This window comes from Urtica dioica, chromosome 2, assembly GCF_054948205.1.
Source record: "Urtica dioica subsp. dioica isolate 48M chromosome 2, U.dioica_male_clone48M_v1_H2, whole genome shotgun sequence".
Lineage (NCBI taxonomy): Eukaryota > Viridiplantae > Streptophyta > Magnoliopsida > Rosales > Urticaceae > Urtica > Urtica dioica.
This window is the reverse complement of record NC_142757.1, coordinates 24283171-24296428: the sequence shown is the minus strand read 5'-3', so window position 1 is coordinate 24296428 and position 13258 is coordinate 24283171. Positions and strand designations below refer to the sequence as shown.

The window sequence follows — 13258 nt, the reverse complement described above, 5'->3', positions numbered from 1 at the left end:
GCGTACCCCTGTCGCGGCCGAGTCGGAAGATCGACGGGTAATGGCCTCAGGATCAACACCGACTCCGGGATGCAGTAGCGTTTCCTCAAGCTCGTAAATTGGCAATCGAAAGCAAGCTCGGGACGTCGACGCCCGAACAATCGATGTCGTCACGAACTGCCGACTCTCCGACCGGAAAGGCCAAGCCTCGTGCTTCCTCCCGTGCAGTTAGGGAAAGCATCACAGCCAGCGTGGCGTGACGGCCCGACGAGTCGCCCGAACGCTCGATGTCGAGAGCGCTTTTTTAGCAAGGTAGTGCCTCCTGACAGTCACCTGATAGAGCCAGTCGGCTTCCCTCGGACCCGGCGTGACCACCCGGGCGCGTGTCCGGCCGCTGACCGGCCGAGCTCCCTTCTTCGGGCCGGCCCAGCCCCTGACCTGCTGTGTACCCTCCTGCGCGCGCATCCAATCCAAGGACCCAGCTCAATTCTCGGTCGGCCCACTCCTCCACGCGCGGGCCCGTCCCTATCGGCCCATCGCCATCCTCGCGCGCGCCCGGCCTGGTAGCCCGGCCCAGCTCCCGGCCGGCTGGCTCCTCCAAGCGCGCCCAGCCCACGCGGCCCAGCGCTCGCCTCGCGCGCACCCAGTCCAACGGCCCGGCCCAGCTCCTGGCCGGCTAGGTCTCCATCGCGTGGGTTCGGCTTAGCGGCTCGGCCTGGCCCTTGGCTGGCTAGGTCTCCAGCGTGTAGGCCCGGCCCAAGTGGGCCAAGCGTTTGCCCAAGGGATGGGCAGGCCGCCGCCCCCTGGCCGATGCCACCCGACCGCGCTGCCTCCTGCCCGACGCCGGCCCCTCTCTGGGCGGCGTCTCCCGGCGCCGGCGTCTCCCCAGTAGCGTGCGCTCCCCCCGGCGCGGCCAGGCCCGGGGCGTCCTGCTCTCGGGCGCGATCTTCAGGTGGCCAATCAGCCCCACTCGGTTGGGTAGGGACCTCCTCGATGATGGGGCCGACCCAGACAACGCCAGCGCCGGCTGGCGCGCCCTCCCCGGCGCCGACCTCGTCGGGCGCGGCCTTCCCCGGGTCGCGCGCTCCGCCTACGTGGTCCTCCTCTCGGGTGCGACCTGCAGGTGGCCAAACAGCCCCACCCAGTCAGATGGGGGCTTCCTCAGCGCTGGGGTCAACCCAGACCGCGCCGCCCCTGGCTGGCACGCCTCCCCCGGCGCCGTCCTCAACCGGCGCGCCTCCCCTGGCGCCATCCTCGACCGGCGTGCCTCATCCAACGCCGGCCACGCCAGGCGCGGCCTCCACCGATGCACGCGTGCCGCCTAGGCCGTCTGTGGGCGGCCGGGCATCGCCTCCCGGCCTGGAAGGGTCCTCCCCGCCGCCTGCAGCGACACCTGCGCCGCCCAAGGCCAACGCGTCTCCTCCGGCGACTCCCTGGGCGAGCAAACCCGCGCGCGCATCGTCCCCGATGACCACCTGCCGACGCGGGCCGTCTCCGGCTCACGCGCCCACTCCCTTGCCGGCCAGCCACGCTTCAACCAAGGAAAGGTCTTCCCCGGTCATCTCTACGGTATTGGTTGAATTCGACAAATGTAATGCGTCGGGAATTGTTGAGGGGGACAAAAATTGGACCCAAAAGTTTTTCAAATCTACGTGTTGGCTCCGGAGCAAATGAAACAAGTTGTCTTCGATGGTCCCAAACCGCGCGAGGCGGTGGGTGGGGTCCATGGGCGCAGACAACAAGGCGAAAGGTGACCAACGAAGAGAAAAAAAAATAATTAAAGACGATCGGAACGTACCTATTGGCGGTGGGTTGCTCCGGTGGGCCGACGACAACGAGGACCTTGAGTTTACCACGCGAGTTACACTCGGTGATAAACTCAGGGGGTTAATGTTACCGGTCCGTCCCGACCCGGTGAAGCGACGACAGCCGCGATAGCGGCCGTCCTCGGACTCCCCTCGGCGCACGGTCGGCCCAGGGCCGTCCCTCGGCCAATGGCCGGCCCAGGACCGGCCCTCAGCCATTGGCCAGGCCTGGGATGTCACTTGGCCGGCCCAAGGCCGGCGCTCGGCGAATGGCCGGCCCAGGACCGGCTCTCGGCCATTGGCTGGGCCTGGGAAGTCACTCGGCCGTCCCACGGCCGGGGCTCGGCCAATGGCCGGCCCAGGATCGGCTCTTGGCCATTCGCCGGGCCTGGGAAGTCAATCGGCTGGCCTAGGGCCGGCGCTCGGCCAATGGCCGGCCCTGGACAGGCTCTCGGCCATTGGCCGGGCCTGGGAAGTCACTCGACCGACCCAAGGCCGACGCTCGACCAATGGCCGGCCCAGGACCGGCTCTCGGCCATTGGCCGGGTCTAGCAAGTCACTCGGCCAGCCCCGGACCAGCTCTCGGCCATTGCCCGGGCCTGGGAAGTCACTCGGCCGGCCCAGGACCGGCTCTCGGCCTAGGGACCCCCAAAAACGTCCCTAGGTTGCCTATAAATACGAGGCTCGACCCCTCGAGTCAGGTAATCCGAATTTGAGTACTGAAACGCTGTCGAACTCGTAACTCACTCGTTTCTCTCAAGTCTCGGCTCTCTAAACACCTAATCTCTTTTACCCACCTCAATCCTACTAATGTTGAGCGTCGGAGAGGTAAACAGAGGCACCCCCTCTGTTTCCTCTTTGTAGTTCACATTCTCTTCCCACTTTTCAGGTATTGAGACGAGGCAAACATCATCTACAGCTGAGGGACGACTTGCGATACCAAGTCCGACACGCTCGATCCCGAACGCGACCACTTGGTCCGGCCTTGGGTCGAACCGTTTGGGGCTCCTAAATTGTTGTCCGAAAACGAGCGACAACACTTCTCGCCATGCTTAAATCCATCCGCATACTTCTATCCATAGCTGTAAGTCTCGATTCTGAGATCTGGCAAATGGATGTCAAGACTGCCTTCCTGAATGGCAATCTTGACGAGCGCATCTATATGGCTCAACAAGACGGTTTCGTGGAAGAAGGTCAAGAGACCAAGGTTTGTGACTTACTTAAGTACATTTATGGATTAAAGTAAGCATCTAGGTCATGGAATATTAGATTCGATGAAACTGTGAATAACTTCGGTTTTGAGCTGTCAATGATGAGCCGTGTGTTTACAAGTTAATACACGAAGGTAAAGTTGTGTTTCTGGTACTATATATCGATGATATATTACTCATAGGTAATGATCTGGGTAAGTTATCTGAGGTTAAGGTCTGGCTGGCAGAGCAATTCGATATGAAGGATCTAAAGACAAAGTCATAAAATTTATTGACATTCATTTTGTCCTATGTCCAAAATGACAAAAATACCCTTTCGACAATTTTCGTAAAACTTGTCTCGTTCTTGTTTTGACTTAGCTTCTAGTTTAACTATTCCTACTCGATATGATTTGTGACAGTGACCTCATGGATCCAAATGAACAAAGCTTGAGCTAACATACTTTGACTCAAAAGTTCACAAACCTTTTCCAAGTTTAGCTTAATGTCAACTGACTCCACTAAAGAGTTGACACTGAAAATCTCTCGGTTCAAATGAATTTATTTTCTACTCAAGAATTTAACCTAATTGTAATGAGTGGATCCACTGAATATTATCTATGTTTACACTTCATGAATATCATCAGCTAGTCGGGATTTACAAAATTACCATTTTACCATTCTAGTTGTTATTTCCTCAACTCCTTTGTCGCTTGTGAATAAGTTAGAAACAATGTATTGACGAGGAGCTAACAAGTCACATTGTTTCATCCAAAAGTGTCAAGACTCAATTTGGACACTGGCTAGTTCATTTATTCACATTCCAAGGAACAAATCATGAGGATACATTGCATTTCAGCAATCTTGTACATGAATTCCGTATCTATGAGAACTTCACAAAGTTACTCATGACATCTTCACAACTCAGTACTTCACCAATAGGTCCTGTTCAGAATCACATAGTGAGTCCGAACTCTGACTTTCTCAAATGAGAATACGTAAGCTGTGAAATGACATGTCTCATTTCAGGATTAAGGTAAGCACGATGCAATTCATACGTAGTGACTTGGAGACATAAGAGGTTAAATGGTTTGTTCTTATTTTGTCTCTAGAAGTGCACTGGTCAATTCAGTACGTTCGGAAGATACGTAGAGGAACTATTGAGTCTCGAACTCTCAATGCCCCATAACCAGACATCATAGATTCTCCTAATAATCGTACTGAGGCCAATAGTCCTTTGACCCTTAGATTGCGAATATATCGTTATAAGCAAACTACAAAGAGTTTGTTCATGCAAATCTACATTTTTCTCTTCGTAAGTTGTTAAGTTTGTTTATGGACTAAAGACTAATGCTTTATCATAAAGCTTCAAACAGACAAGGAAGAATGAATGAACGTTTCAACTTGTTAATTAATGAATAAGCAATTACAAGCAAGAGTCTTCGTGAGACTTTATTACATCAAATGTACAAAATAAAGACTACAACTCTTCTTGTGGGCACCATTGACAACAAAAGCTTCAAATAGACAAGGAAGAATGAATGAACGTTTCAACTTTTATTGATTATTCAGCAGTTACAAGCAAGGGTCTTCGTAAGACTATATGACATCAAATGTACATAAACAGACACTACTACTCTTCTTGTGGGCACCATTGACAACATTTTTTGCATAAGATATACCATCTCCTTTTCGAAGAAGATTTCGCTCTAAATTTAAAATTATTTTTAGGGGCATATATATGGATCTCTTGCTTCAATTGTTTTTTGGACTCAAACACCTTCCCAGGATATATGTCTTATGTGCTACCTATTACATTCAACGGTTATAATGAAGATAATGTAACATTTTTCATTTGCGAATTTAAGTACATCTCATTTATATCACATGTGGAAGAAGTTGGATACAGACTTGTACCTTCACTAGGTTCTTCCTTGACAACATCATCATCTGTGAACTCGGAAGCTTTCCATGAATAAGGCACGCAATCTGTTGGTGATACTACTATAGGAGGCTCACATGACGATTGGCAGTGTCCCGAGGGTACTGTAAAATGTTAAAAAAAATCTTCATATTCTTCAGGGTTCGCTAATTCTTCAAATTCTTCACCTTGTCACTACTGTGTCGATCATCTCCATCATTGTTGTCTTCATCATCTCCATCATCTGTTTAGTTCATCATCTTTGTCATTTTTGTGGTAATCATCTTTGTCACGCCTGTATACTTTATCACCCTTATACAACTCATCTTCGATACCATTGTGTTGATGGATAATAGGAACATCTTCTCGATTGTTTAACATAGGAACATCTTGTCGGATGTTGATAATAGGAGCTAGGCCGACGCAAAAAAATCGTGGAAACCGTAACCGGACCGGTGATTTTAGACCGCCGGTCCGGTTTAAAATGGTTTTTTTCGTCCCGTCCAGTCTACTCGTTACAAACAGTCCGGGTTTTTTTTTTTACAACGGTTAAACTGGACCGGACCAATTTATTTATAAAAAATAAAATAAAAAAATTTAAAAAATAAATTAAAGTCCAACTAACCAAATTAGGCATTTGTGCATGTATTTCCCTCCCTACATGATTATATATTTTTTTTTTTATTTTGGTGGAAAATTAATGGTTTTTTTAATTATGTAAAACGGTTCAAAACGGTCCAAAACAGTCGAGAACGGTCCGGTCTAAACGAATCAAAATGGTACAAATGGTTTAAAACGGTTTAAACTGGACCGGACCATTCAAAACGGTCCAGTCCGCTCCCATTTTTTTACAGTTTTTTGGTCCGGTCCTGTTTGGATTTTTTTTGAAACGTTTTGAGTGATCCGGTCTGTTTTTTGGCCGGCGTTCTATATATTTCATGACTCATTGGTAGAGATTGGATCTTTATGCATCCTATTACGTGGTCGTTCTCGGATCTGGGTAAATGAGACGTGCAATCTCAAATTAAGCAAGGTCACCAGAAGGACGCGAAATGTCCAATGAGCTAAGGTATAAAAGCATACCAGTGATGCTCAACCTGTTGGAATTGATCTAGGGTTTAAGAAAAAGTTTAACGCTTCGGGTAAGCGGCAAAATTTTAAAAAATTTCTTTTGACATGTAAAACAATTTTACTAACCTAGAAAAAGAACAAGTACACGTAAATAAAAACTATTACGAGCATTATAAATTTACTAACCTTTTTAGAAGCTTGAACGTTGAGAAGCTTTTGGAAAGTTGCAACGTTCGTCTCCCCTCGCAGCACGTCTCTCTTCTTTCCTCGGCAACACAAGGAACCACGACAGTTTCTATCACTAGAATCACTTGAGAGAAAAGGAATTAGTGAGTGGGCACTTTTAAACATGAAGGCTCGAGAACAAGTCTCAAAGTCGAAGAGCTAAAAACGCTAGGTCAAATGAGGACCTAGGTGCCAAAACAAAAACCGAAAATAACTAGAGAGAGAGAGGATCGGCCACAATGTCTAAAGAGAGAAGCTCTCAATCTCTAACTTATGTGGGATGAGAAAATGAGAGGAATGAGACCTCTATTTATAGGAGAAGGGTTGGCCTTGAAAAGAAGTAGTTTCCTCCTTTTTTCAAGCCTTCATGAGCAATTCTTAATTACCCAATCCTTCTTCCATGAGTCCACCTCATGCAAATCCCCAAGGGATTAGTTTCTTCTTTTCCTTTCCTCTTGGCCGTGTGGCCTTCCTTCCTTATAGAGGAATATTTGTTTCCTCTTTTCTTTTGACAAGTATCTTTATACTTCAAGGAAAAAATAATCTCTTTCACACTATGGTATGCACGAAATTTACTCTCTCTTTTCCTTAGGTTGGAGGAAAATAAGGCTTCTAGAAGGGCCTTCTAGATTTTTCTTCATTTCTTCATGACAACATAAGAAAAGCCCATTAAGAATTTTCAAGTTAAATTCTATGAAATAAAATTAATCCTCAAGGCCCAAATTCTTTAATATGGCCGAGTGGTTTTTAAATCATTTGTCATCATATGACAATGTCAAAAAATTTATTGACATTCATTTCATCCCATGTCTAAAAAGACACAATTACCCTTTTGACAATTTTCGCAAAACTTGTCTCGTTCTTGTTTTGACTTAGCTTCTAGTTTAACTATTCTTACTCGATATGATTTGTGATAGTGACATCATGGATCCAAATGAACAAAGCTTGAGCTAAATACTTGGACTCAAAATTTCACACACCTTTTCCAAGTTTAGCTTAATGTCAATTGACTCCACTAAAGAGTTGACACTGAAAATCTCTCGGTTCAAATGAATTTATTTTCTACTCAAGAATTCAACCTAATTGTAAGGAGTGGATCCATTGAATATTATCGATGTTTACCCTTCATGAATATCATCAGCTAGTCGGGATTTACAAAATTACCATTTTACCCTTCTAGCTGTTATTTCCTCAACTCCTTTGTCGCATGTGAATAAGTTAGAAACAATGTATTGACGAGGAGCAAACAACTCACATTGTTTCATCCAAAAGAGTTTGACTCAATTTTGACACTTGCCAATTCATTTATTCACATTCCAAAGAATAAAGCATGAGGTGATATACATTGCATTCCAGCAATCTTGTACATGAATTCCATATCTATGAGAACTTTACAAAGTTACTCATGACATCTTCACAACTTAGTACTTCACCAATAGGTCGTGTTCAGAATCACATAGTGAGTCCGAACTCTGACTTTTGCAAATGAGAATACGTAAGCTGTGAAATGGTATGTCTCATTTCAGGATTAAGGTAAGCACGATGCAATTCGTACGTAGTGAGTTCGGGACATAAGAGGTTAATTGGTTTGTTCTTATATTGTCTCTAGAAGTGCACTGGTGAATTTAGTACCTTCGGAAGATACCTAGAAGAACTATAGAGTCTCCAACTCTCAATGCCCCATAACCAGACATAATAGATTCTCCTAACAATCGTACTGAGGTCAATAGTCCTTTGACCCTTAGATTGCGAATATATCGTTTTAAGCAAACCATGAAGAGTTTGTTCATACAAATCTACATTTGTCTCTTTGTAAGTTGTTAAGTTTGTTTATGGACTAAAGACTAATGTTTTATCATAAAGCTTCAAACAAGGAAGAATGAATGAACGTTTCAACTTTTTATTAAATGAATAAGCAATTACAAGCAAGAGTCTTTGTGAGACTTTATTACATCAAATGTACAAAATAAAGACTACAACTCTTTTTGTGGGCACCATTGACAATACAACCCTGCGATTGGAAGAGGAAAACAAAGCGGACCGTACATCCAACTATAGGAAGTCCCAAGCCAACCACTCGATGCTCGGTCGGGAAGGGACCCAATCGTCCACTTGTCACCCAAACGGGAAGGCCACCGTCGGCTTCCTGATGCCTGGTCGAGAGAAACCTGGCCGACCTCTTGATACCCGACCGGAAGAGCGTTGCCCATTCTCATGCCACCCACCAAGGAGGCCCTCTGGCCGGCCTCTTGACGCCATGCCAAGAGGGTCATGCCCATCCTCCTGCCACTCGGGCGGCCTCTCGACGCTCAGCCAGGGAGGGCCATGGTCGTCCTCCTACCACCATTCCGGGAGGCCCCCAGGCCAGCCTGCTAATGCCCGGCTGGGAGGGCCCTACCCATCCTCCTGCCGCCCGGCTAGGAGGCCTCTTGACCGGATTCTTAATACCTTGCCGGTAGTGCCCTGCCCGTCAACCTAACACTCAATCTGAGGGCCCATAGTGGCCTATTTAAACATTGGTCAAAGGTTCCATGGCCACCCGTGTGGCAGACTCCATTGTCACCCAAGGCAAGGCCAGGGGGGCTACTTGAGCCTCTTTAATCCTACAAATACCCCCTCCGCAAGGGGGGATGGGATGAAAAAATTATTTAGACTCGAAGCTCTGCCGAATTCACATCTCGCTGAGATCTTTCTCTCGAGATTTCTTACGCCTCCAACGCAATCACATTAATATTGAGTGTCCGAGCACGCTAGAGGCACTGCTTCCGCGCCCCCTTTAGCTAAAGTGTTCTCTTTTTCTCAGAAACATTCAAGCACACTGGAGGGAACTCAATGACGCAAACTATCATCCCACACACAAGAGATTGGATAGGAGAGTCTCGTACCAATTTGGCCTTAGTGGGGTTAAAGGGTCCGATCCTGGATCTAACCACTTTGGTTATTGAGTGTTCATCCATTTTCGAGCATTAACATTTTGGTCTACATTGAGTTAGTCGATAAGGTCTACAAGAGAATCGATATAGACAGATTCAAATATGACTTAAAATTGAAGTCCCATTATGCAATGGGTACGATTCCGATGGAGCCTGCTTTGTTAAAGGACGATGTTGACGTTATGTATTATACAAAACACAAAAATCGTAAAAGATTTCCACTTTGTGTACGCTTGGTATCGAAAGAAATCATAGCGTCAAGTGCAAATTAAGGAGTTGATAAAGGGCAAAATGTGATGAATGAAGAACTGCCTCGCGTTGAGCCCAACAAAATATGAAATAATATGATTCTCAATAATCGACACAATGTTCTTATTAGGGCTGTGCACGGTCTGGTCCGGTCCAATGGTTTAATGGACGGAAATGATTTAGAATCGGTTGACACATGATGTAAGGTTACAGAGTCAAGAGCCCATAGGAAGATGTTCCTGATGTGCTATTAGAGGGCAAACCTATGTGGGAGAGGGCTGACATGGCATGTGGCTGCTAGACAAGGAATTTCTTATCAGAAGGAGGCATAATCCCTTTGTTGATGCTTCTCCTATCAACACGAGACTTGCACATCTCTTTGGCCAACAACTCATTAACCACATTATCAACTGAGGGAAGATGATTGCGATTTAAAATTGTTCCACGAAGACCCTCAAACTCATCCAGATTAGCCATAAAAAATTAAACAAGTCGTTGTTCCTCCCTTCAAACAATGTAAGCAGGAAATGCTCGTAATTTTGTTGTCTCAGTCAAACCAAGCTAATCCCAAAGACTAGACATAGTATAGTAAAACTCTTGAACACTCATAATATTTTGTTGAAGAGCCCAGATGTTAATTTCCAATTGATATTCCTTTGCAAAGTTTGACTGTGTGTAAAACCTTTTGAAATGCCCCCAAGCCTCCTTAGCCACCTCTTATTTTGCAAATTGAGCATCTGATCGATCGAAGAATCAAGTTGTTGAACCAAGTAATGATTTTGGAATTAGAAGCATCCCAAACATTCAATTGTTCTGCAAAGCCTTCATATTTCTCGTTCATTGCTTTCATGTAGGTTCCAGAATCATAACCCCACATACGCTTCGCTTTCAAGAAATTTCGCATTTCATAATTCCCATATGAATAATTCTAAGTTGATAGAATGAAGCGAATCATCTTTAACACCCGACATATCGAAGAAGTAAAGCAAACTCCAATAACCAAATCCCCAAATCCAAAATCGAACAAAGCCAAAAAAGAGAGTGACCCTAAAATCAGAGTCAAATTCCTAAAATGCTCGACCACCGAAGTTTATAATCCTAGCACAACTAGATGGATGTCACATGATTTGTGCTCTGATACCATGATGATATTGCAAGGAGGGAGAAGAGTAATTTGAGATAGAGTTAAAAGAAAAGCTAGAGTTTTATACTGCATAAGAGTTCAAAGAAGATACAAAGAAAATAATAAATAGTCAATACATGATATAATAATTATATATATTCTAATAGGGAAAATGACACATATATACCTTGTGTTTTAGTGAATTGTCGAGTTTAACTTTTGGTTTTCAAAAATGTCGAGTTCATACTATCTGTTTAACTAAAATGACAAAATTATACCTTGAAATAAATAACAGTGCCACAAATCTTCTTTTTATTGATTTTTCATTGATATTGACTATAATATTTATACGTAAACACCAATTATATTTATTCATTCTACCTATATATGTAATTTATTTAAAAACCAAAAAAAAAATAACAGTCTATGAATCGTGAAGAACAGAGAAAAATGTAAGGTGTAAAAATCGATAATTGATAGTCATCAAAATTACATATTCGAATAGAGAATCCAAGATTTAGAGTTGTGATTCGAACACGAAATGAAGTCATCTCTTGATAAATATAAATTTAATTATTTAATTTTGATTTAAGGTTATATTTATTTTAATTTATTACTTATATAAGAGTTAACATTAATTTAATTATTTTAATTTAATACGACAGAGAGGAAAAATATTAAGTGTCAAGTGTAACCGAAAGAGATCAGCGCCGGAAAGAAATTTGCGAAAACCGAATATATCTTATGTCGTAAATTGGTAATGTTGTTATGAGTTATGACATGTACACCCTTATTATTCTATTCCCTTTTAGAATAGAGGCATATTTACTTTTGGTAAAGTAAAGAGGTATATTTAGTTTGGTCGAGAAAAGAAGAGGTTCCTTTTTTCGCTTCGTCTTCTCTTCCGTAGTGAAATGATTAATTTATCGTCGTCAAAGCCCTAGAATTCTCCAAAACCCTCGAATCATCCATGTCTCCAAGAAAACGCATGACCCTTCTCGACGACCCGCCGTCCGCTTCGTCCTCGGACGAGGTATTGGAAGAGTCGTCCTCGGAGGCAGAAGAAGAAACTCCGGCGAAGACCCAGCCGGCTGAGAAGAACGGCGAGAGGTGCAACAAAACGTCGGCGAAGCGTCGCCTCATCGACGGAGAAGAAGCGTTGAGGCGGTCGAAGAGGAAGAAGACGACTTCCAAAGATCCGAAAGTCCTGTCGTACAAGGTGTGGAGCGAGGGCGACGAGATCGCCATCTTGAAAGGGATGCTCGAGTTCACTGCTTCGAACGGGAGCGGTGACACGGCGGCGCTCCACGACCTCGTAAAGAAGTCGTCGTTTCAGCTGGAGAAGGACTTCACGACGCAGCAGCTCAAAGACAAAATCCGAAGCCTCAAGAGGAAGTACGACAGATGCCTCGCCATTAGCAGCTTTAACCCGACTGACCCTCACGAGATCAACATCTTCCAGCTCTCCAAGCAGATCTGGGGCGCCGGGCCCGAGACGCCCGAGCCCAAGCTCTCCACTCCGGCTGGCGATGATTGGGCCTTCCTGGGCCAGGTCTTGGAGGGCAGTTCGCTGCCGGAAAGCATGCTCACCCATGGGCTCGCTCTCATCTCGGGGGACCAGAAGGCTGATCTCGTTGCCCAGTGTAAGCAGATTATTCTCTCTCAGTTCGAGCTCACTGACAAGAAGAACCAGCTGACCAGCAAGCTGAACAGACTGATCTTCGAAGCGCTTAAGCCGGACAAGTAAGTAATTAGGCATGCTGTGCTCTGTCTGCTTTTTTGGGTATAGTTATCTTATTATAGTTGCGGTAATGCTAGTTCTATTAACTGGAAGTCGAACTTTCGAAGCCTACTTTTTTTTTTGTATGTTTGCAAGAACTTGTTCTCAAGTATGGAATGTTAAAAGCTTCAGTTTTTACCCCGTGTTCTTGGTTATTTTCTGGCGTGATATTCATTTTGATGAAAGTTAAAATTGAGATTCGGTTTCAATCCTTTCTTAACTTTGAGCAGCATCTAGTAGTTTAACTTTTTTGGTTTTGTTTCTTTACTTGGTTAACAACTACAGATTGCCACAATATTTCAATTCAATTTTTCACCTACAATTGAATACAGATATTACATTAGCATTAGAAAATATGCAGGCCACAATTTGAGGAATGCTTAACATTAAGTTTATCAAATATGAAATAGTCATCAAATTATTTATTTCATAACCTTTTTACTCATTGTCATGAATTGGTAAAATTGTATCTCCTATTTGATCTTTGGTGGTTTTGTCACAGCCAACTTATGTCATATTATTTCTTCATTTGATTGCTTTACTAGAAGAACAAAGGTGTCTTGCTTGTCGCATAGGTCCCAAAAATTGAATGTTCATGACCAAATATGCTAATGCTCATCCCATGAGCTTCTTTTTCCCTTTTTTTTTTTGCTATACTCTCTTGACTAAAGGTGTTACATTTTTACTCCTTAAGTAGCGCTGTAAAGCGGCCAAAAAACATCACAAGTTTCTATATTTTTTACTGCACCATAACACAAAAAACGTTTTGGGGATTGAAAAGGAGAACGGAATTGCATTTGTAGAATGCACCTTATAAACATTATAGTACTCTAGCTTGCCTCTATGCATCCTGCATTTCCAGTCTTTAAAAACACAAACCAGTCCCAGAGCTTTTCCAAAGAATATAATTTCTTAAAATGACAGGTAAAGAAAATTTAGTAGTAACAAAGTAATGCACGCTTGAATATATAATTTGGAACTA

At 44.4% G+C, this 13258-nt stretch overlaps 1 protein-coding gene across 1 annotated transcript; it reads left to right on the top strand.

The window, feature by feature from the left end:
* Positions 1–11318: 11318 nt before the first annotated feature.
* LOC149404204 (GLABROUS1 enhancer-binding protein-like) lies at positions 11319–12414 on the top strand. Its single transcript, XM_089607969.1, has one exon. The coding sequence runs from the start codon at positions 11467–11469 to the stop codon at positions 12241–12243; it is 777 nt and encodes a 258-aa protein (XP_089464095.1). The 5' UTR covers positions 11319–11466; the 3' UTR covers positions 12244–12414.
* The last annotated feature ends 844 nt before the right edge of the window (positions 12415–13258 follow it).